This window comes from Paroedura picta, chromosome 2 (genome assembly GCF_049243985.1).
Source record: "Paroedura picta isolate Pp20150507F chromosome 2, Ppicta_v3.0, whole genome shotgun sequence".
Taxonomy (NCBI): domain Eukaryota; kingdom Metazoa; phylum Chordata; class Lepidosauria; order Squamata; family Gekkonidae; genus Paroedura; species Paroedura picta.
Genome location: NC_135370.1, coordinates 123855537 through 123879034, shown reverse-complemented (window position 1 = coordinate 123879034; position 23498 = coordinate 123855537). Strand labels below are relative to the sequence as shown.

Here is a 23498-nt window from a genome sequence, read left to right as displayed (position 1 = left end):
GAGTCGCTGTGTAGAATCTGCTAAATTGTGTTTTTCTTTACTTTCAAGGATACTAGTGGAAGGGGCCACTAGCTCTCTGACAGACCCTGCTTTTCTGGAGGCAGAACTAGCCATCTATTTATGTTTGGTGTCATTTCATTATAGTTTGGAGCTGTTCTTGTCATTGGTGCATGGGGCAAAGACCCCCTCTGCAGCTGCCTAATCCTTTAACTGATTATGGTTAGACAGAATGTGCCATTGTGTGGGACTGAAAGATAGGCTTGGTCAAGAAATAATGACTAAATCTTGAAATATGACTGGTGATGTTCATTCTACTTTCCAAAGATGGTGGCAGTCAGGAACTAAGATGCCTCCCAGGCCAAACTGCTTCTCCAATCCCTTTCCTTCAGCAGCTTCAGAGAGGGAAATCAATGAAGTTTTAATGACTAAAGTCTGCACCCAGGCCTCCTGCTGCCTTGTCTGCTACTGCTGAGTACAGAAACTGCCTTACACAAAGTCAGACCATTGGTCTATCTAGCTCAATATTTTTACAGACTTGCAGCAATTGTTTTATTTTAACTGTAGATGCCAGGGGGAGTGCAATGTCTCCTCGCTTCTTGATTTAATCATTGTAAAAATAATTCCTAAATGTGTATTCAGCTTTTATTCAAATGCTTTGCTTAGAACTCTCCAGATAAAAAAGAACCTGTCCCAGAAAGAAAACAGATATTTTATTGTTATTATTATTGTTGTTATTATTGTTGTTGTTGTTGTTGTTGTTAGAATTATTGCCCACCACTCCCAGACTAGCTGGCTTGTGGCAGTTTACAGAATAAACACCCCATAGTAAAGCACATTAAACCCAACCTTTTATAATCCCCTGGTGGCAAAAGTAGTTCAGTGGTCCCCAACCCCCGGTCTGGAGACCGGGACCGGTCCATAGATCAGTCGGTACCAGGCCGCAGCTCCTCCTCGTCCTCCTTCCCGGCTGCTGCCTCAGGGGCTGCCCTGCCACTCTGCTGCCAGCTCACCTTTGGTGCTCTCCAGCGGCTACCATGGCTGGGGCTCCGCCTTGGCGTGGCACTGCGCAGCTGCTGCTGGCAGGACCCCCCAGTGGGCGGCGCAAAGTCAAGGGCGCCGGTGGAAGCAGGGGCTCAGGCGGCGGCAACGTCCCTCGGCAAAAGGCTACCCCTGCCCACCGGGCCTCAGTAAAATTGTCAAGCATTGACCGGTACCCGGTGATAAAAAGGTTGGGGACCACTGCTCTAGTTCCTTATCCCCTCCCCCTTCCATCCCGCTCATCAAGCTCCCCCTTAGGGGGAGATGTAATGGGGAGTTAGCCTGACGTTCTGGCCATTCCAAGGAGGGACCCACTAATCTTGACTGCTCCAGCCTCAACTGAACACCTGGTGGAAGAGCAGGCCCTGCGGAAGCTCTAACAGGGCCTTCAGCTCTTTCAGGAGATCATTCCACCAGGTCGGGGCCAGGCGCACTTCCCTGCAGGCTAGGGATCACTACCAGATTTGCACCAAAAGAACAAAGAGCCCTTGCGGGGGTCATGAGGCAATAGGCAGTCCCTCAAATATGTAGATTTGAGTCATTCAGAGTGATTACTGTGGGAAAGGAAATCAAAACTTATGGTAACAGAAATACCTAGAATGGTTTGAAAAATTCCAGCAGTCAGAAAGGTGCAGTTTGCTAGATTAGAAAACTTCTTAAATGGAGCAATGCAAACCACTGTTTGTGCCACTGAAGTTAAAACATGACAGCATCAGATGCTTAAAGTTCTGCTTTAAAAAATTCTTTCATCTAGCTACTTGTAAAACTTCTTGTAATATTTGTGTTACATATTTCAAAGTGTTCCAAGATACATTTAAGACAGCAAGTTATGGGTTAATATTTAAGAGGTGTGGGGAAGATGAGTGAATGTCCTTAAAGTCCCTCCATCCATACAATAACAAAAGTTTCTTAAAACCCACAGACCATTCCTGGATCAGAATCTAACATTATTATGCAGTATAACATGCCACTAAAATTAGCATCAAGTACACCTGTCTGATCTCTTTACTTTTCTTTTTTTTTTACACATCCCATTTGTACATGGTGGTGACCGTAGCTCATTCTGCCTACCTGGCTGCAGTGATCAAGCGACACAGCAACAGAAAGAAGGAGCAGCAGCCCCAACACAAAATGCAACAACAACAGGCTCTTTTTCAGGACTCCAAGTAAAAGTGGTTATGTTGAGGCTAGCCAGATACACCACCACAGCAGCATGACTGAAAAGTCAACGGGCAGAAAAGAAGGAATGAAAAGGAGAGAGAAGCAGCAGCTTTCTCTTTACTCTTCATCTGTTACCTTATGTAAGCATATTATCAAGGCTGAACAAATATTTAGCTAAGACCCAGATAAATCAGCCTTTGTCAATGAAAGAGATTCCTCCATTTGCGCATCCTCTTGCAACTTCCTGTGTTCTTGGCTTAACATGTCTGCTGGGCTTAAGCAGGAAGGCTTGGAGCAAAGAACATGCATTCTCCAAGTCATGGCATGTTTATCCCAAGATCAACAAACAAACAGCAAACACTGTCATCTATACACAGAAGGAGCATCTGGCAGCCTGCTTAAACTGGAGTTTTGGTTCTTTGCTGAATTTCCAAGATTTGAGTAAAACTCCTATTTCCAGGAGGAACCTCAAAACTGACATGTAGTATCATTTCAGAAGTGCACTCCATCGGCTTCAAGTTCCACACAGGCCCTGAAGCTTCAGATCTTTTAAAGGGTTAACACTTCCCCTAATTCTAGCTCATTTAAATACATATTAACTCATTTCAATACATCTAACCATAAATTGCTCACTCCACTTCACTGAAAACTGGCCAAGAGGCAAACAAAAGATGCAGCCTGTTGGCAACCTTTGGTTGTTTTCATTACCTCACAGCAGTGTTCAGACTGAGGGCACCAGGACCAGGTCACCAAGAAGAGCCAACATACTTCCTGCATCCAGGAAAGCAAAACCTGGCGGGAGCTTCTTCCACACTGCAAGGATTCTCCATGCAGGACTGCAGCAGAGCCCATATGGCAGTTTCCCCATACTTGTCTTCCTTCAGCCTCCTGTGACTGCTATTTCCACCCTTACCACCAGACTACTTTAAAAAATAACAAATTGGCAACTGAAGAAAAAGAGCCTAGTTTTTGTACCCTGCTTTTTACTACCTGAAGTGGCTTACAATTGCCTACCCTTCCTCTTCCTACAACAGACACCCTGTGAGGGAGATGGACCTGAGAGAGCTCTTAGAGAACTGTGACTGGCCCAAGTTCACTCAGTTGGCTGCATGTGGAAGACTAAGGAATCAACATGGTTCTTCACATTTAATCATTTACTGCAGTGGTCCCCAACCTTTTTATCACCGGGGACCACTCAATGCCTTTTACTGAGGCCCGGTGGGGGGGGGGGTAGTTTACTCCTCTACTCTCAACCACTGCCTAACGCTCTCTGATCGCTATGGTAATGTTTAAACATCCCTTCAAAATAAGATACAGACACGCCACAACAATGAACATAAGGAACATTTTATTTTCATGGAAATTTTAACTCATGACAATGACAAATCAATGGGAACCCTGAGCTTGTTTCTCTGCAACGAGATAGTCCCATCTGGGAGTGATGGGAGACAATGACACCCGAAGTGTGTTGTAAAGGGCCGGGGGGGGGGGAGAGAAGGCGTCCTTCGGGGCCCACCTCCAATTAGTCGAAGGACCACATGTGGTCCATGGCCCACAGGTTGGGGATCGCTAATTTACTGTATTCCTTTTATTTGTCCTGAATCTACTGCCCATCAACTTCACTGGATGTCCTAAAGTTCTTGTATTTTGGGAGAGATTGAAAAAGTTATCTGTCAACTCTCTTCACCTTGTGCAAAATTTTATAAATCTCTATCGCAGTGGTCCCCAAGCCCCGGGCTGTGGCCCGATGCCAGGCCGCGAAGGCCTCGGCGCCAGGCCACGGCTCCCTCTTCCCGCCCCCCCCCACAGCGAGAAGCTCGCCAGGCCGCGAGCAAATCGCCCACCGAAGCAGCTGAAGCGGCCCGGCAAGCTTCTTGCTTTGGGAGGGGGGGGAAGAGAAGCTTGCCGGGCCGCAAGCTAATCGGATGCTTCGGCGGCCAATTTCCTTGCGGCCTGGAAGGGCGGGAAAAGGGAGCCGTGGCCGCCAGCATGCTGGCAGCGCAAACACGTGCACGTGGACTTGCCGCACATGCGTGTTTGCGCCAGGGCTGCCGCGTGTGTGCGGGGCCCCTGGTTGCCCTCTCCCCACACCCCGGTGCAGCGGTCCACAGCCCACAAAAGGTTGCAGACCGCTGCTCTATCATGTCTCACTCAGTCATCTCTTTTTTTTAAGTCCCAAACTCTTCTGCCTTTCCTTTTAGGGAAGGGGCCCCAGCTCCCTAATAATCTTGGTCGTTTGTACTTTTTCCAGCTATGTAATACCCTTTTTGAGATACATTGACCAGAACTGTTCACAGCAGTCCACATGAGGCCACAATATTGATTTAACCAAGGCCATTATTGTTATCTATGCAACCCTGCCAAGGACTGAGCTTCAGGTCTGAGGCAAGGTCGAGATTCGCGGCCTCTGATTGGCTCTTGGCTACCTGGCTTCTCTGCAGGAGCCAGTGGGTTCAAATGGACTGGCTGCAGCTTGTTTGGCTGGCTTGTGGCTGGATAACCTTGGGATCCAATCCATTTAAAACATAGCATGTCCAATCACACACAGTCATGCATCGATCCATCGTTCTATAAATGTCTATATTGTAGGTTTTGTTGGCGCGGTTTTCTGGTGAAGTCTTGGTAGCTACTTGTATCACATGCCTTTCACCAATAAAGGGATGCACCAATTCCAGTGTCAGTGTGTCCTTGACCCATGGATCTAACAATTATAATATCAGTCATTTTATTTTCAGTCCTGTTCCTAATCCCTAACACAAAGTTTGCCTTTTTCACCACTACAGCACACTGAGTTGACATTAAACTATCTACTACAGCCCTAAGATCTCTTCCCCTCTATGCTTTTTCCACATCATGCCATTTGGTAGATGTCCAGTAGGTCACTCCTCCATCACAATTTTTCTAAGCCTTAACTCAGACTAAATTTATTTCCCCATCATCATTCCGGAAGCTCTTTTCTGTATTTTCGCCCATTATTTAATATCAGCAATAACCAGTTCCAAACACAGCCTTGCTAGGAAGTTGAGATCCACCCTAGTATTGTGGTTAATAGAGGTGGCCTCTAATCTGGAGAACTGGGTTTAATTCCCCACTCCTCTGCATTTTTATTTATTTATTTATTTAGATTTTTATACCGCCCTTCCCTATGACTCTGGCCGGTTTTACATAAAACATTTTGGAACATTTACATAGAACACTATCAAAATCAATATAACAGTATAACAATAACAACAGCACACCAACTAGAACAACTAGAACAGCACTTCAACAATAGCTTTGACACTCCCTCAGCAGGTTCTCTCAGTCTGGGGAGGAACCTGTAGATGTTATGAGTCAGTCGGCCACACCAAATGCCTGGTGGAAGAGCTCCATTTTGCAGGCCCTGCGGAATTGTGGAAGTTCCAGCAGGGCCCTGATCTCTTCGGGGAGCTCATTCCACCAGGTGGGGGCCAGGACTGAAAAGGCCCTGGCCCTTGTTGATGTCCGACGTGCTTCTTTAGGGCCAGGGATCCGTAGCCAGTTGGAGGTGGCGGAGCGTAGAGCACTTCTGGGGGTATAGGCAGGGAGGCCTATAAAGCCAGCTGAGTGATTTGGGGTGATTTTGATTTCTCAGAGTTCTCTCAGGCTCGCCTACCTCACAAAGGGTCTGTTGGAGGACAGGAAGTTGCTCTGAGACTCCTTTGGGCACAACAAAACCAGCTCTTCTTCTTCTTGTCTATTACTATCCTGGCATTTCAATTCTCACACTCTTTCCTAATAATCTCCAGTATGGAATTTATCTTTTTTATCTCCACCACACACTGAGTCAACATTTTCAATGAACTGTTCACTATACCTGTGAGGTCTTTTCTTGGTTTGTCACCACCAGTTTAGGTTATTTGATTTCTTTTCCCTGACATCACTTTGAACTTACAACAAATTTCACCTGTCATTTTTATTTCTTGCCTTTGTTTTCCAAAAGAAAAAATTAAGGTAGGGAATAAATACAAACAACAAATGCAAACTGCTAAAAAGTCTGAGGAATGGGCCTTGCCATTCTCCTTCCCAAGAGCAAAGCAGACCAATGGTAGAAGCCATGTACTCGCCCTCCTAGCAGAATTCCTGATCTACGATGAAGTCTGAGAGGGACGAGCAAGGTGACAAACCGCCTTGCATTTTCACTATCTGAATAATTTGGTGTCATTTGCAAACTTTACTACCTCACTGTTCCAATACATTTTATATTTAAATTAAATAGCATTCATCACAATGCAGATTTCTGGAGAGCTCCACTGCTTCCTTTTTAATCAGCTGTCAATCCATGAAAGGACATACTTTTTAATCTCATGACTGCTATTTTTATTCAGAAGTCTTTGCTGAGGCATCTTGTCAAATATTTTTTGGAAATAGGATTTTAAAATGTTTTCCAGGCCACTACTATCAACATCATTAAAGAATTCTAACAGGTTGATGAGACAGGATTTCTCTTTACAGAAACTATGCTTATTCGTCTTCAGCAAGACTCATTCTTCTATGAGTGTAACAATTCTGTCTTTATTAACATTTTCTAGCTGTATACTCAGGACATATTATTGAAAAATATGAATCCTTCCCAGTATCACAGATGCAAAATGACATTTAAAAAACCAAGTAGAAAGCTGAGCTGCTAATTTTTTTAAAAATCTAGAGAACAAACATTTAGGCATCAGTTCTGTTCAAGTTCTTAAGAGAACAATACTGGATTTTTAAAAAAATGACTCACCTCCATTTTTGCCCACTGCTCTGAAGCACCGCCAGAAAGTCCTTAGAAAAGACACCCTGTTGTGTGGTGTAGCTTGCACATAGCTGAACTCGCGGAACAAAACATGAGTTCCTTGACGCACACTGTTAAAGCTAATGAGAGAAAGTTAAAATATTAGAGTCAGCTGTAGTAATAGGAAGTTAAAACCGATAAACAAATACTGTGGTCAGCTTGGAGAACAATACAAAAGCCTCAACTCTATAACTTCTAAAGAGGAATCTCAAACCTGACTCGCAGTAAACATTAATTTACTCATAGGAATGAACATGAAGGATTTCAGTGAAATATCTGAACTCTGATAAATTTGTCCAAAGGACTCCATAGCTAGGAACACTTCTGTAAAATATTTGTTAAAAGAGGCTTGGGAGATATTAGTAAGTTCAGAAAGTACTCTTTCTAACTCCAGGGTGGTAAAAATAAAGATCACCATCTTATCTATTGCACCATGACTTTAATGAATTCCTGAGCCATATAAGCTATGGCTTCCAGCTTGCATTATATGGTTATCTGCCACTTTGACTGCCAGGAGCCTTGGGGTGATTGTCTCAAAGATAACAAAGCAGTTAAGAAATTGTATTGCAGAATGGAAAATCCCTAAATTTAAATCTCATCTCACCCTAGAAATAATATGGGTAAAGGTAAAGGTAAAGGTAACCCCTGTGCAAGCACTGAGTCATGTGTGGCCCTTGGGGTGACGCCCTCTAGCGTTTTCATGGCAGACTCAATACAGGGTGGTTTGCCAGTGCCTTCCCCAGTCATTACCGTTTACCCCCCAGCAAGCTGGGTACTCATTTTACCGACCTCGGAAGGATGGAAGGCTGAGTCAACCTTGAGCCGGCTGCTGGGATTGAACTCCCAGCCTCATGGGCAAAGCTTTCAGACGGTTGCCTTACCACTCTACGCCACAAGAGGCTCATAATAATATGGTTAGCCTTAACCAAATAATAATCTCTTAGCTTTAGCCCGGCCCTTCACATCCTGCAATATGGAGATATTATAGCTTAACCAAGCTGCTATAAAGATGATCGAGAATTGCTTTGAACACTACCATTTAACTACTACATTCTCCAAACTCTTTCCCCATTATACAATGCTGAAAACTCTATTTATTTGTTTATTAGATTTTTATACCGCCTTCCCATACAGCTCAGGGCGGTTCACATAAAACATTGCTGAGGTAATACATAGAACAGTCAAAACCAGGGGTAGTCAAACTGCGGCCCTCCAGATGTCCATGGACTACAATTCCCAGGAGCTCCTGCCAGCATTTGCTGGCAGGGGCTCCTGGGAATTGTAGTCCATGGACATCTGGAGGGCCGCAGTTTGACTACCCCTGGTCTAAACATATAACACAGTCATAAAAATAATATACCAACAATAATCCAACAGTGGTTCCAATTTAACAGAATTTCAATGGCTTTGGCCAACAATAATAAAATAAGAAGAACAACTTAGACAAAACCCCCAGGGAGGTCTGGCTGGTTCAGGTCATGGAGGGGGTGTCTGAGGGGGGACCAGTGGATGTTGTTGGGTCGGGTAGATTCCAGCAAATGTCTGTATGCTGTGTCTGCTGTCTTAAAAGCAAAGCATAACTGTCTTTGCTACTAAAAATATAAGTCGGAGTCAGAATGGACTGCATGGTGGTGGAGAATGTAAGAACGATTCATGACCATCAATGCCTTCTGCTAGCAGACGGCAGAATCTAGTCCATTAGCATTGTACCTTGTTCAAAATATATCTTGGAGTTATAGTCTGTGAAATAGAAGGCTGTGCACTGACAAGGGTTTCGGTGCTTATGCATATGCATTTATTTATATGCATGTCTGTCATAGTCAAGATGCATAGATAACATTCACAAGGTTGACTCAGCCTTTCATCCTTCCGAGGTCAGTAAAATGAGTACCCAGCTTTGCTGGGGGGTAAACGGTAATGACTGGGGAAGGCACTGGCAAACCACCCCGTATTGAATCTGCCATGAAAACGCTGGAGGGCATCACCCCAAGGGTCAGACATGACCCAGTACTTGCACAGGAGATACCTTTACCTTTACCTTTAGGCATAATCAATCAACATCTGCGGGGCCCCTGCCCCCTCCCCCTTCCCACAGATGTCCACCAAGACTCCTGGGCCTGTTTGTACTATTACTGTTATAATGTTGTACTGTTACCACTTTTATCATTATCAGTTATAGTTATTTATACATATGGATCGTTTCTTGTATAGTTCTAAGTTCTATGTAAACCGGCCTGCGCCTTCGGGGAGGGCGGTATATAAATGTGAAAATAAATAAAATAAACCCAGATTCACGTTGGTCTGAAGAAGCAGAACAAATTTCTATTCCAGTGATACTTTTAAGACCAACAAAAGGATTCCAGAAAATAGGAACAGTATCTGATAAATGAGAAATTTGATGCACATGTAACATTGTCTAAAATTTGAACCAGTTTATTTATGCTAAACCATTTCACTTTCAAATTTTGCAGCTGAAGGGAATAATCATGGATCAACATACAATTGTAGGGGGACTTTCGTTATGTTCTTGGTATACTTTATGCCATCAGAGCAATCTTTTAAAAAACGTAACTGGTATGCCTTGAGATGATAATGTGGTGATAGTGGAAAGAAGAAAAATTTTTCCCCTCTCCCATTATAACTCAAGGGCACCTGATGTAGTTGATGGACAACAGATTAAGGACAGGCAAAGTGTAATACTTTACTCAACAAGGAATTCAGTTGTAGAATTCACTGCCAGTAGAGGTAGTGATGTCCATGAGCCTAGATGGGTTTAAAAGACAAATTGATTGAGTAAAGGTAAAGGTAAAGGTATCCCCTGTTCAAGCACCAAGTCATGTCTGACCCTTAGGGTGACACCCTCCAGCATTTTCATGGCAGACTCAATACGGGGTGGTTTGCCAGTGCCTTCCCCAGCCATTACCGTTTACCCCCCAGCAAACTGGGTACTCATTTTACCGACCTCGGAAGGATGGAAGGCTGAGTCAACCTTGAGCCGGCTGCTGGGATTGAACTCCCAGCCTCATGGGCAGAGCTTTCAGACTGCATGTCTGCTGCCTTACCACTCTGTGCCACAAGAGGCATTTAGAAGTCATTTAATGGCTAGTAGAGCCATTAAAATTGTAGACAGATAAAATTGTAAATTCCGGAATCATATGGTCACTACTACCAAGTGTGCCCACTACTTCCACCTCATCTACCAGTTCTTCCCTATTGATGAGGATCAAATCTAAAATAGCAGAGCCCCTGGTTCCCAACTCTACTTTCTGGGAAAAGAAGCTGTTGACAAGTTAAGAAATTAATGGATTTTGTATATTTAGCAGAATTGGTCTTCCAACATATATCCGGATAACTAAAATGACCATTGTTTTCCCCCTCTTTGAGAATTGTGTAATTTGGTCTAGACATATCTCATCCAAGTTCTCTGACTGGCTTGGTGGTCTATAGCAGACTTCCACAATAATAGCCTCCTCATTTCCTACTCCTTTTATATTTACCCAAATACATGCAACTGAACTTTCATGCTCAGGTACCTGTATTTCTTCACAAGTATAAAGATTCTTAACATATATTGCTACACCTCCCCCCTTCCTTACTTGTCTGTCCCTTCTGAATAGATTGTACCTCTCAATGTTAGTATTCTACAGTTTCCTGATAGTAACCGCTCATATTGACATCACAGACCATGATCCAGAAATCTAAACCTTTTCCGACAACAGCAGTGACGTCGCCAGTCATTTACTTGCATGATTTTTCTATCTCTTCCCAAGCCACGGCCACTTACAGGAAGAACTGATAAAAACACAACCTGCGCTCCAAATCCTTTACCTGTTTCCCCAGATCTGCAAAGTCTTTCTTAATATCTTCCATGCTGTGCTGGGCAGTATCATTTGTTCCTACGTGGATGAGAAGGAAGGGGTAATGATCTGTGGGCTTGACATGCCTGTCCAGCCATTCTGTGACATCCTTGATGCATGCGCCAGGTAAGCAGCAGACATCTTGAGACAATAAGTCTCAGCAGGGAATCCCCAATTACCAGTACCCGTTTCTTTTTACCCTTGGGAGCAGGCCTAGAACTCTCACTTGTGGGGGCCTGTGAAGTGTTTGTGGGGGCTGCGGGGGAGAAAACCTAGAACTCTCACCTGTGGGGCCTGTGACTTGGACCAAAAAAGAGGACCAGAAAAAAGAGACATTTTTTAAAGCAATGTTAAACATCATGCCCTGATATTGATTTGATTATGTGGCTTTCCCCCTGACTTCCCATCTCAATTTGCCTTGCATACTGTTCCTGGGGGTCCACTGACTCTAGAGGCAGATGCTTAAGGACACCACCTGTTGTAGCAGGATGGGGAAGGCTGCAAAGTTTATTTTCACAAGTACTCCTCCCACACTCACATTAAACAGAATCTAAGGCACTGTTCTTCCCATTATACTTTTGACATACTACCTTTCATTTTATCCATATAATTTTCCTTTGTTTAAGACTATTTGTTTTGCTCTAGGTTAGGGTTGCTCTGGATTGCTCAGTGGCGGCTATTTTTAATGTAGAAAGTTCTAGGTTAATCCCCACTATTTCCAAAGTAAAAGAATACTTGATCACTATCTGGGGCATTGGAGAGCTGATACCAGAGTACACAATATTCACTGAGAGAGCAGTGGTTAATGTCAAACCAAATTTTCAAAATAAAATTTGAAGTTGGAAAATTTATCTATAGAACTATACTGTCCAAAATGAAGTACATCTGCTTACCTCTGTACAGCTGTGACATCTGTGATTCAGGAAAACCCCTTTGAAATAAGAGCCATCTGACAACCTGACAGTATTTCTTCCAGAGGCTCTTGCTCTATTACAAAGCTTTAATATCTGAGCTATGAACACCGTAAGGCAATGGTATTTCATAAGGCTTTTTAGTACCTGATGTAGTTTCTTGTTTCCTTCCGGACTAATCTTAGAAGTCAGGAATATCAAATTTCATGACCATTTGAAAGTGCCCCTCTAAAATACCACTAAAGTTCAACATGCAGACTAAATAAAAAAATAATTTAAAAAATGTACAGCACAATCACAATAAAAGATCCCTTATGTAAAATCTGATTATCTGTGCATGTCCCCATGCTCCTTTCAAACTTGGCAAATGTTTCATACCCTCCAGAGATCATGAAAGCATTTCCCTAGGACAGCAGCTTAGTAAGTCTTCTGTGTGAAAATTAATGAATGGTTTCATGCTTATTCTTGATGGAAGCAAAGATTCTCCACAGGTAACTTCACCCCAGTAACCAAAATCCATTGACTAATTGGGGAGCTTCTCTAGCACTTCAAAGCATGGGCACCATTTAAAAACATCTAATATGCCAACTGCTAAATTACAAGTCAAGCTCCCTCTAGAGAACTTCTAACAACCTTACTTGTAATACAAATGGCATTCCAAGTCTTTCTTGAACTCCATTTAATTTGGCAGTTTTATTTTTCTAATCACAGAGTTTCTTTTCTGTGTTAGACAAAAAACTGAACAGGCTTAGCTTAATTATGTGCAGACATTTTGTTGGAACTATTTTTAAAATAATAAACATGCTGTTTTCTATGCCAGCAAGTAACTACAAGATTTTTCATGGTATTACTAGGCTCCCTCCCCAAACACTGCTATTTATTGTTAGGCAAATGCTGCTGAACCATTATAAATTCCTTTGTCACTCTCAGGTTTGGACAGCATTCTGCAAATCAGAGAAAGACATGAGTTGTTACCTAGCAGGAGGCAACATTAAAATAGACATCAAGAATAGAATTGTAATGTCCAAATTCCAGTTCAAAGCCAACTAACGTCACTAAACAGCTCTGACTTATTTTTCTATTAATATGACCAAAAACAAGAAATGGTTTATTCACATAATGTTTTGATTTAGTATTTTATAATTCTTGTTGCTTTTCTCATTACTTGGATTTTATAACATAATTCATTGTTTAATTTTATTGCTACATTATTTTATTAATTATAAATCATCTTGGATGGCTTACACACAGAAAAGTGGGATAATAAAGAAATACATTGCTTTTAAATTTAATTTTTTTATATGGCTTATAGTGTATAGCAGGAAATTCTCAAGGACATGTGGGAGGGGCATTTACCTCTCCAACATTTCCTCTTTCCTTTCCTGGAAAGCCCTCTTAACTTCTCCCCTTAAACTGCTTCCTTCTTTCCTTCCTACCCACCAGCCAGTCAACCTATATCTGCCCCCATTTCCAACTTTCCCTTCTTTCCCCATGGCAGCCTTTACTTAAGAAAACTATGGCCTAATTGTATGGTGCTGGCCACCAGGCCCAGTTGCATGACTGGGAACTCTAGCCACTATATCACACTGTCTTTTGATGGAGTAGCTGCTGGTAAACAGTATCAAACAACCACTCTTGGGTACAAGTTGTGTAGTATCAAGTTGCTCAAGGATTGTCCAGCTGTGCCCAACAACCAGCAAGATGGTTGGGGGCAGGGACAAGGGGAACACAAATTGTTTACACTGCTACATCACCATGAGAGATTTCTGAATAATTTCTATCCTTTTGTATCCCAGGGTGGAGCTTCCCAGTAGCTGACTTACAGACAGCTGGCTGTCAAAGGCCAGCTGTCAGTGGCTGCCTAACATTTAAAACATTAGCTACCATTGATGGCTGATGTGAGGATCTATAAAAAGTGTATCTGTGACCCCACTGGGCTTGACTATCTAGCAACTGAGAAGGAAGGGGGCTTCTGTTGTCTCAAATACTCTGACAGGCTGATTTTTTTCTTTTGGGTGTTGACCCAGCCTTTCATCTACAACAAGGATATAATAGTACCACCTTACCATATAAAGTTGTTATACAGAAGTGCCATGAAACAATATGCAAAGTTATCAGGAGCAAAACTCTGGACTGGAATGATGCTCATGTCCTTCGCAAGGAGCACCTTAGTCCTCACCACCCATAGCATTCAACATACAGTAGTATGACAAACTCACCATAAACATGATCCTTGTTTTCATGACAAATTTGACAATATGTTTCTTGTATTGCTTATAAGTTTTATGTAAACCACCCTGAGCCTCCAGGGAGGGCTGTGTGTGTGTGTGTGTGTGTGTGTGTGTGTGTGTGTGTGTGTGTGTGTATAGAAATGGATTTGGGGCCTCCCTTTGGACTTAGGCTAGAACACAAATTGGGATTCCATGGAATCTGACTCCTTTTGGCCATGAAGTGGTCTGAGCTTTCATTGGAAGACACTTCTGCCACTCCTGCAATGCACAGTTCATTACACTGTCACTGAGATGTTTATATGTGTATGTGTGTCACCTGCAAAATGGAGCTCTTCTGCCAGGCGTTTGGTTGAGGCTGGGCTGGGAGACATCAGGTTCCCCCCCAACTTGGGTTCCCAAGCCCGGGATGGGCCCGGGATGCTGGTGATATATCCCTGTTAAACCACCCCAATCTTGATGGGATCCTATACTGGATGGAAGACTGAAAACATTGGAAAATTGTTGTTATCAGCATGGAGTCTGTGGTTTTTGAGGATATGGGGGGGGGGAATTGTATTTTATGATGTTTTATGAATATATCAAACAAGAGATGACAAGACTGAACATTGACATTTTAGGAATCAGTGAACTCAAAAGGACAGGAATGGGTGAATTTAATTCAGATATCAGGTATACTACTGTGGGCAAGAATCTCTCAGAAGAAATGGAGTAGCCTTCGTAATCAATAAAAGAGTAGGAAAAGCAGTAATGGGATACGATCCCCAAAATGTCAGAATGATCTCAGTTCGAATCCAAGGCAAACCGTTCAACATCACAGTAATCCAGGTCTATGCCCCAACCACTGCTGCTGAAGAGGATGAAGTTGACCAGTTCTATGAAGCCCTACAATACCTTCTAGAAGCAACGCCAAAAAAATGATGTGCTTAACATCATGGGGGATTGGAATGCTAAAGTAGAAAGTCAAAAGATAACCGGGATTACAGGCAAATTTGGCCTTGGATTACAAAATGAAGCAGGGCACAGGCTGGTAGAATTTTGTCAAGAGAATACAATGGTCATAGCAAACACTCTTTTCCAACAACCCAAGAGACGACTCTACACATAGACCACACCAGACGGTCAACACAGAAATCAGATTGACTACGTGCTCTGCAGCCAAAGATGGAGAAGTTCTATACAGTCAGTAAAAACAAGACCAGGAGCTGATTGTGGTTCAGATCATCAGCTTCTTGTTGCCAAATTTAGGCTCAAATTGAAGAAAGTAGGGGAAAGCATGAGGCCACTCAGGTATGAACTAAATCATATCCCTAACGAATATACAGTAGAGGTGACAAATAGATTTAAGGAATTAGATCTGATAGACAGAGCGCCTGAAGAACTATGGACAGAGGTTCGCAACACTGTACAAGAGGTAGCAACTAAAACCCTCCCAAAGAAAAAGAAATGCAAGAAAGCAAAACGGCTGTCTGAGGAAGCTTTACAAATAGCTAAGGAGAGAAGGGAAGTGGAAGGCAAGGGAGAAAGAAAGATACACCCCACTGAATATAGAATTTCAGAGAATAGCTACAAGAGATAAGAATGCCTTCTTAAATGAACAGTGCAAACAAACAGAAGAAAACAATAGAATAGAGAGGACCAGAGATCTCTTCAACAAAATTGGAGATATGAACGTTTCATGCAAAGATGGGTATGATAAAGGACCAAAATGGTAGGGACCTAACAGGAGCAGAAGAGATTTAAAAAAGGTGGCAAAATTATACAGAAGAACTATACAAGAGCGAGCTTAACATCCCTGATAACCACGATGGGGTAGTCACTGATCTGGAGCCAAACATCCTGGAATGTGAATATCTCTTGCTAACAGGGTTCTATTCAAGCCCTGGGATAGAATATGAAAAAAAGGTAAAAACAAGCAGTCCTATATCCTAACATGAGGTATTTCTTCTATGATGTTTATGTAGGACAGACTAGCTTTATTTGAAAATGCAGATTACCTTTACCATTACCTTAAAAGATATCATAATTGGGACTCTCTCAGTTGTCTCTAGCTGCATGGACAAGATGGAGTCCGTGGGTAAAAGCTTGCCCTTAGTCCACCCTGTCCTCTCTATGTTCCTCCCGTCCCAGATGAGGTTCCCTCTATAAGGGATATTTTTACCACCACCATAACTACTGAATTCTCCAGCTATATTGCAATGGGTATGGAACAAATTGTATTTTATTATGTTTTTAGAGTTTTATAGTTTTAAATGTATATTATTGTTGGAAACTGCCCCAAGCCTGTCATTGGGAAGGAGCAGTCCATAAATTAAATTATAAATATGAAAATAAGTGGCTTGTTCTCCTAAGAGAAGGATCCAAGAGTAAGAGAACTTTTAATTTACATTATTTATATTTTGCCTTTCTCACTTGAACTCAAGATGGATTTCAAAGAATGAGGTCCATTCCACACAGATTCTTTGTAGCAGGAGTGTGGCAAATTGAAATCGCTACAAAAGTGCGGTTATGCACAACGTCGTTGACAATCTGCCACACTCCTGAAACTGATCCGCAAAAAGCGCTTCATTGTAGGGCTTTCAGGGAAATCCCAAAAAGTGGATTCACCCTCCGGAAAGCACTACACTCTTGCAACCAATCTGCAACACTAGCGGGAAAGTTCTGTGCGTTAACATTGTTGCGGTTTCTGCAAAGTCCCTCCCCCTGGCTCTCTTCTCTGATCTTCCAGCGAAGCGATCGCCATTTTTTTTTCTCGGAGCGAGCGGAGATCAATGCACCAGTGAGCTTTCGTTTACCCAGCAAGGCTTCCCCGGCTGCAGTCCCTCCCCAGAGCTGTTTTAAGTCACCAAGCACCACACAGCCCCGTTTGCTGGTTTATATTCCCTTTATTTTTCCCTTTATTTTTGGCCAAAAATCGCGCCCGTGCGGGGGGGGGGGTGTATTTTTTTTTTCATTCGGGGGGAGCATGGCAATGATGAAACGGCAGCTCAAACGCCACCTGCTAGCTAGCTAGATTGGTCTCTCCGTTGCAACGAATCAACGTAGATTCGTTGCAACGTGTTTTTTTTTTTTAACCTGCCTTAAAGGGAAAGGGCTTTTCGGGAGCATGATAATGGCCGCCCATTGGCTGCTCGTTTGATTGACGGCCAGGGGTGGGACAAAGCTCGGCAATATCGCTTCCTGGCTAGCGATTTTTGCCAAGACCGGAAACCTGTGGGAAACGATAGAAACGCAACTGGATTCCACTACAAAGGCAGGTATGCATAACGACGAATTCCACTATTTAAAATGGCATTTTTTCGTTCCGCAACCAATTTGCAACATAGATCCTGGTGTGGAATGGCCCTGACAATACAATCAACAAGATGGGACATTCAATGAACAGTGAGATAGGATTTGAATTGTAATAACAACCAAAAGTCTAAAAACAGAATGGAAGCAAGGCATCAGTGTTAACAGAATGCATTGATGCAAAATTACACACAGGATCCAACCCACAACGAACTATACACAGTAATACAGATCACAGCCCCAATTATTTATTAAATACTATCCTACCTCTTTATGTAGAAAAGTCCTCTCGAATAATTCAGTTTTACATAGTTCGAGAAAAATGAGGAGAGTGTCTTCATGACAGAATGGGCTGTCTACAGCCATAACTGCTACTGATGCCTGCTTGTATTCAGATTATTTCCTTTTTTACATGAATTGTAAACTACTTTGAGCTGTTCCAGAGAAGGACAGAAATGACTTCTCCACAATGGCTCTCAAAGAAAATAGTTACCAAAAAAACAAAGGACTATCATACCCATCTTTCAACTGTACAGCTATTCTCTTCTATCCAAGGGTGTTCTGAATAGTTGCTGGCATGTATTTCCCTTCAGAAAAAAAATTGTACTGCTACTCTAAAGTGTCAAATGTGATGGAAGTCACCAAACTTTTAAAGATGAATTGTAGCTACGTAGGTTCCTGTGACAAAGACCTCTAGATTTTAACGCAGCTCATGATTGCCCTTTGGAAGCTAGGACCACTGGGTTTACATTAGAATAACTGCTTTGTTCATATTCCATACTGAACCACCTTGCCAAATTTAATCCCATTCAGACAGATGGAAAACCAATTTGGACAGGACCACCTGTTTGTCATGGAAGTTTGGAGTCATTAACAGCTATTTGGTGGGAGGGTAATTCTGGTAATTTAGTGGTTGATAATAGCCTCTGACACTGCATTGACTAAATCATCTAGTCATGCTTGGACAGAAGGCTGGCTTAAGTCAGATACTATTATCCATAAATATTGGGAGGGTGGGGTGTCCCTAGTCCCCACAGGAATCACATGAAATTTGGTGATGAGTGAAGACCCATCGAACTTTGCAAATGCTCTGAGGAATCTACTAAAGATTTAGAGCAACTGTATTGTTTTTTATATGAATGTTTGTGTGCTGTGTTATTGTGAGCTTTCTGGGTATTTTGTATTGTCCCTCTTTACCTACTCTTTTTCAAATCCAACAAGTCTCCCCCCCCTTTTTTTTCTGGCCTTCTTTTAGCATAGAACAGTACTCTGGGATGTATCCCTTAATTTCCCTACATGTCAGACTACATGGAGACCACATAGGTTCTCCATTAAATATTCTCCAGGATTTACGCCATTATTTATTTACTACTGTGCAAAAAAGGAACCGTTCTTAGGGGATCAGTTTAGATGTTCTCAAGAAGTGCTTGCATGATGGCAGCAATTACTAATTCTTTCCAGGGAACCTTTTGCCTAAGGGGAAAGGAAAGGCACCTCCATCAATCCCAATTCCTGTCAGGACCATGTGGAGAGCTGGGGTTGACCATTCCATCAGAGCCTTCAAGTTGCTGGGGAGGGTTGTTTTTGATTAGCAAAATCAGGCAAGGATAGACAATTTCACTACCTCCCTGCTGCCCACTTTAAACCATATTACAGCCTTAAGGTAAAGGTATCCCCTGTGCAAGCACCGAGTCATGTCTGACCCTTGGGGTGACGCCCTCTAGCGTTTTCATGGCAGACTCAATACGGGGTGGTTTGCCAGTGCCTTCCCCAGTCATTACCGTTTACCCCCCAGCAAGCTGGGTACTCATTTTACCGACCTCGGAAGGATGGAAAGCTGTCAACCTTGAGCCGGCTGCTGGGATCAAACTCCCAATCTCATGGACTGACAGCTTCAGACAGCATTTCTGCCACTTACCATTCTGCGCCTTATGCAGCTGTAATTCAGTTTAAAATTATGCTAAAACTATGGGTCCTCCTGCCATCTGATCTGCCTTGACTGTTAGAATCATAGAATCATAGAGTTGGAAGGGGCCATTCAGGCCATCTAGTCCAACCCCCTGCTCAATGCAGGATCAGCCCTAAGCATCCTAAAGCAACCAAGAAAAATGTGTATCCAGCCTTTGCTTGAAGACTGCCAGCGAGGGGGAATTCACCACCTCCTTAGGCAGCCTATTCCACTGCTGAACTACTTTGACTGTGAAAATTTTTTTCCTGATATCTAGCCTATATCGTTGTACTTAAAGTTTAAACCCATTACTGCGTGTCCTCTCCTCTGCAGCCAACAGAAACAGCATCCTGCCCTCCTCCAAGTGACAACCTTTCAAATACTTAAAGAGGGCTATCATGTCCCCTCTCAACCTCCTTTTCTCCAGGCTGAACATTCCCAAGTCCCTCAACCTATCTTCATAGGGCTTGGTCCCGTGGCCCCAGATTGCTTTAGGATGCTTAGGGCTGATCCTGCATTGAGCAGTGGGTTGGACTAGAAGTCCTGTATGGCCCCTTCCAACTGTATGATTCTATGATCATCTTCGTCGCTCTCCTCTGTACCCTTTCAATTTTATCTACGTCCTTCTTGAAGTGAAGCCTCCAGAACTGCACACAGTACTCCAGGTGTGGTCTGACCAGTGCCGTATACAATGGGACTATGACATCTTGTGATTTTGATGTGATGCCTCTGTTGATACAGCCCAAAATGGCATTCGCCTTTTTTACCGCTGCATCACACTGCCTGCTCATGTTTAGTTTACAATCCACAAGTACTCCAAGTTCTCGTTCACACACAGTGTTACCTAGAAGCGTATCCCCCATCGAGTAGGCATGCTTTTCATTTTTCTGACCCAGATGCAGAACTTTACACTTATCTTTATTAAATTGTATCATGTTCTCATTTGCCCATTTTTCCATTGTGTTCAGATCTCATTAGCTTTCAGATCTTCCTGTTAAAATGAGAGGCTTCATGTTGGATGATCCTTCTCAATCCCACTTGGTTTTTGAGGCGAATTAGCACATTGAACTAAGTTACCATGGACACAATTCCTGTCTTGTCAACTTGCTCTAGCAATTAAAACTAAAGCCCTCATTAGTACGTTAATATATTTCAAGCACTTGCATTTCACTCAAAGGTTTTACTGGGCAAACTCTTCAATAGCAGTAGTTGCCTTTCACATCACAGCAGTGGAAGACAGTATTGGAGACAGGATCTAGGCTAATTTTAAACATTGTGAAAGACCTTCAGAGCGCTGCAGGCATCAGCAGATATTTCTGAATGTACAACTCTGCCTTTACATGCTCCACAGAAGCCAAACCACAAACTGGAATTTTCTTAAGATTCCAGCATTGGGAATGATGTGCCTTCCAGCGTACTTGCTCTATAATTGTCAGATGGGCACGTTCACATGAACAAGAGGGAGAAGAGAAAGGTGAACAAGGTGATAACAAAGCCAAACCCCTCCAAGAAGGACATGATGGGAATGAGAGCTCCCAGGTGCTGCTTCTCAGAACAGAGACAGTTCTCAATAGTGCACTGTACGTTGTGTAATTACATTTAGGCAGGCTGCCAGAGTTCAGAAACTTTCAAGAAATCTTTTGAAATTATTGGACTTTAAATAGGTTGTAAAAGTCCTGGAACGCTATGGTAACATCCAAATAGAAACCAACTGCACTGGTTTTCCCTATGCCTGTTGCAAATGGGCAGAACAAACAGGGTCTCAGTTAATTACTCCCAGCATCCCACAATTCAGAAGGGTATATTTACACATTAATCTCCAGTTCTGATATATTTATTTGCTTCACTGTGTTTTCCTCTGGAATTAAATCCAAACAAATGGTGACCATAAATTAAGCTTGCTATTCCTGCTTGGTCCTTGTATTTGTTAAACATCTTCATTATGTTGTATGCTAATTTGCTCCTCACCCTCTATCTATATGTATGGACTTGTAACTTCCATTTCAATGTATCTGCAGAAGTGTGTGTACACATGAGGTTTCTATCTTGAATAAAACCTGTTGGTCTTAAAAGTGCCTGTCACTGGACTCTAATGCTAACCAGAGGGAACGTGAAATTCCAGGAAAGGACAGAATGCTTGACAAGCCCCTTTGGCCTCTTCCCATTTCAGTGAACAACATATCACTTAGAAATGAGTACATCAGATGAAATACTAACAATTGCGTACAGTTACAAAAGGAAAACAAATCTTTGAAGCAGCACTTTAAATTGAAACTAAGCAGAAAGGACAGACAAGTTACTGCCATTTTCATGATACAAATTATGAAAGAGTTACTAGGTCTGTTGACAGGTGGGATTCAAAAGTCAGTGTTCAGGTAGTCTAGCTATTTCAGAGTTGGTGGATATGAACAAATGTGTCATTCAGACAGCCTTTCCTTGCTAAGTAATAGCTATCACATCAACAGAGCTCAGTAGCAAAACTCTCTCTCACACACACACACACACACACACACACACAATTCTTGTGAACCAGTGGAATGATCGTGCAGATATAAATAACTATCCATTTGCTTTCTAAATATCAGTGGCTGACAAAAACATTCCTCCAAGTTCTTCTTCACAGAAGTATGTTAGAAACAAAACAAAAAGCGTTTTCAGCTCTACCTGGATTGTTGTTTATCTAACTTTCAGAAAGGGATTTGACAAGGTTCCCCATGATGTTCCGATGGATAAACTGGAGGACTGTAGACTGGATTTTTGGATGGTTAGGTGGACAAGGAACTGGCTAGAAAACCACACCCAAAGAGTGGTAGTCAATGGTATTTAATCAGAGTGGAGGGAGGTGAGCAGTGGAGTGTCACTGGACTCGGTACTGGGTCCAGGACTTTTCAACATTTTTATCAATGATCTGGACAAGGGGGTGGAGGGACTTCTCATTAAATGTGTGGATGACACCAAATTAGGAGTAGTGAACACCCCAAAAGATAGAGATAGCGTTTAATGAGATCTGAACACACTGGGAAATTGGGCAAAAGAGAACAAGATACAATTCAATAAGGAGAAGTGTAGAATTCTACATCTGGGTCACAAAAATGAGAAGCGTGCATACTGGCTGGGAGATACACTTCTGGGTAGCAATGTGTATGAATGTGATTTTGGGGTAAGTTAAATATGAACAGACAGTGTGCTGTGATAGTAAAGAAGGCAAGTACAATCTCGGGCTGTATCTACAGAGGCATCATATCAAAATCACAAGATGTCATAGTCCCACTGTATACCGAATTGGTCAGACCCCATCTGGGGTACTGTGTGCAGCTCTGGAGGCCTCACTTCAAAAAGGATGTGGACAAAATTGAGAGAGTTCAGAGGAGAGTGACGAGAATGATCTGGGACCTGAGGAAAGGCTGAGGGACTTGGGAATTGTTCAAGTGGGTAACCGTGTTGGTCTGAAGCCGCAGAACAAATTTAGAGTCCAGTGGCACTTTTAAGACCAACCCAGTTGTATTCAAAGTATGAGCTTTCATGTGCATGCACAATTCCTCAGATAATCTGAGTCACCCTGTATCTCTGCTGGGCACATTTGGTGGTGGGAGGGACCTCTAGGACTCTAGTTGGTGGCTGTTATGTTGGCCTCGACTGAAGGCTTGATGGAAGAGATCCATTTTACAGGCCCTAAGGAATTGTTTTAGCACTGGCAAGGCCCTGATCTCTTCTGAGAGCTTATTCCACCAAGTGGGGGCCAGGACCAAAAAAGCCTGGGCTCTGGTCAAGGCCAGTCAAGCCTGCCTGGGGCCAGGAATCACCAGCTTGATGTTTGCACTCTTTTAGGAGCATAGGCGGAGAGGTGGGTCCTCAGGTACTCAGGGCCCAGACTACCTACAGCTTTGAGAATGATTACCAGAAAGCTTATGCGATCAGATATTCAGCTAGTAACCACAGCAGCTTTTGGAGCATAGGCCAAATGTCGGCCCACCAAGGTATTCCCGTGAGAATCCTGGCTGCTGCGTTCTCCACTTTTTGAAGTTCCCAGATTAGGGATAAGGGTAGGGCCGCATAGAGCGAATTGCAGAAATCTAGCCTAGTAGATGACTGTCACTTGGATCACTAGGTGTTCTGTGGCTACGTGTTCTGGCCCAGGCAGGGTGCCAGTAGCTTAGCTTGGCACATGTGGAATAATGCTAGACATGCTACTCTTGTGACCTGATTCCCCATGGAAAGGGAGGCATCCAAGATCATGGCCAGGTTCCTGGCAGAGTGATATTGAGTTGCACC

General features: G+C 42.9%; 1 protein-coding gene across 3 annotated transcripts in view; it reads right to left on the bottom strand.

The window, feature by feature from the left end:
• The window catches only part of CSTPP1 (centriolar satellite-associated tubulin polyglutamylase complex regulator 1), a 148446-nt gene that overhangs the window by 71583 nt on the left and 53365 nt on the right, over nt 1–23498 (bottom strand). For all 3 annotated transcript variants that reach the window (XM_077322379.1, XM_077322377.1, XM_077322378.1), the window contains one exon: nt 6941–7071. In XM_077322379.1, coding sequence (XP_077178494.1) covers nt 6941–7071 — 131 coding nt within the window. The remainder of the gene's footprint in view (nt 1–6940; nt 7072–23498) is intronic.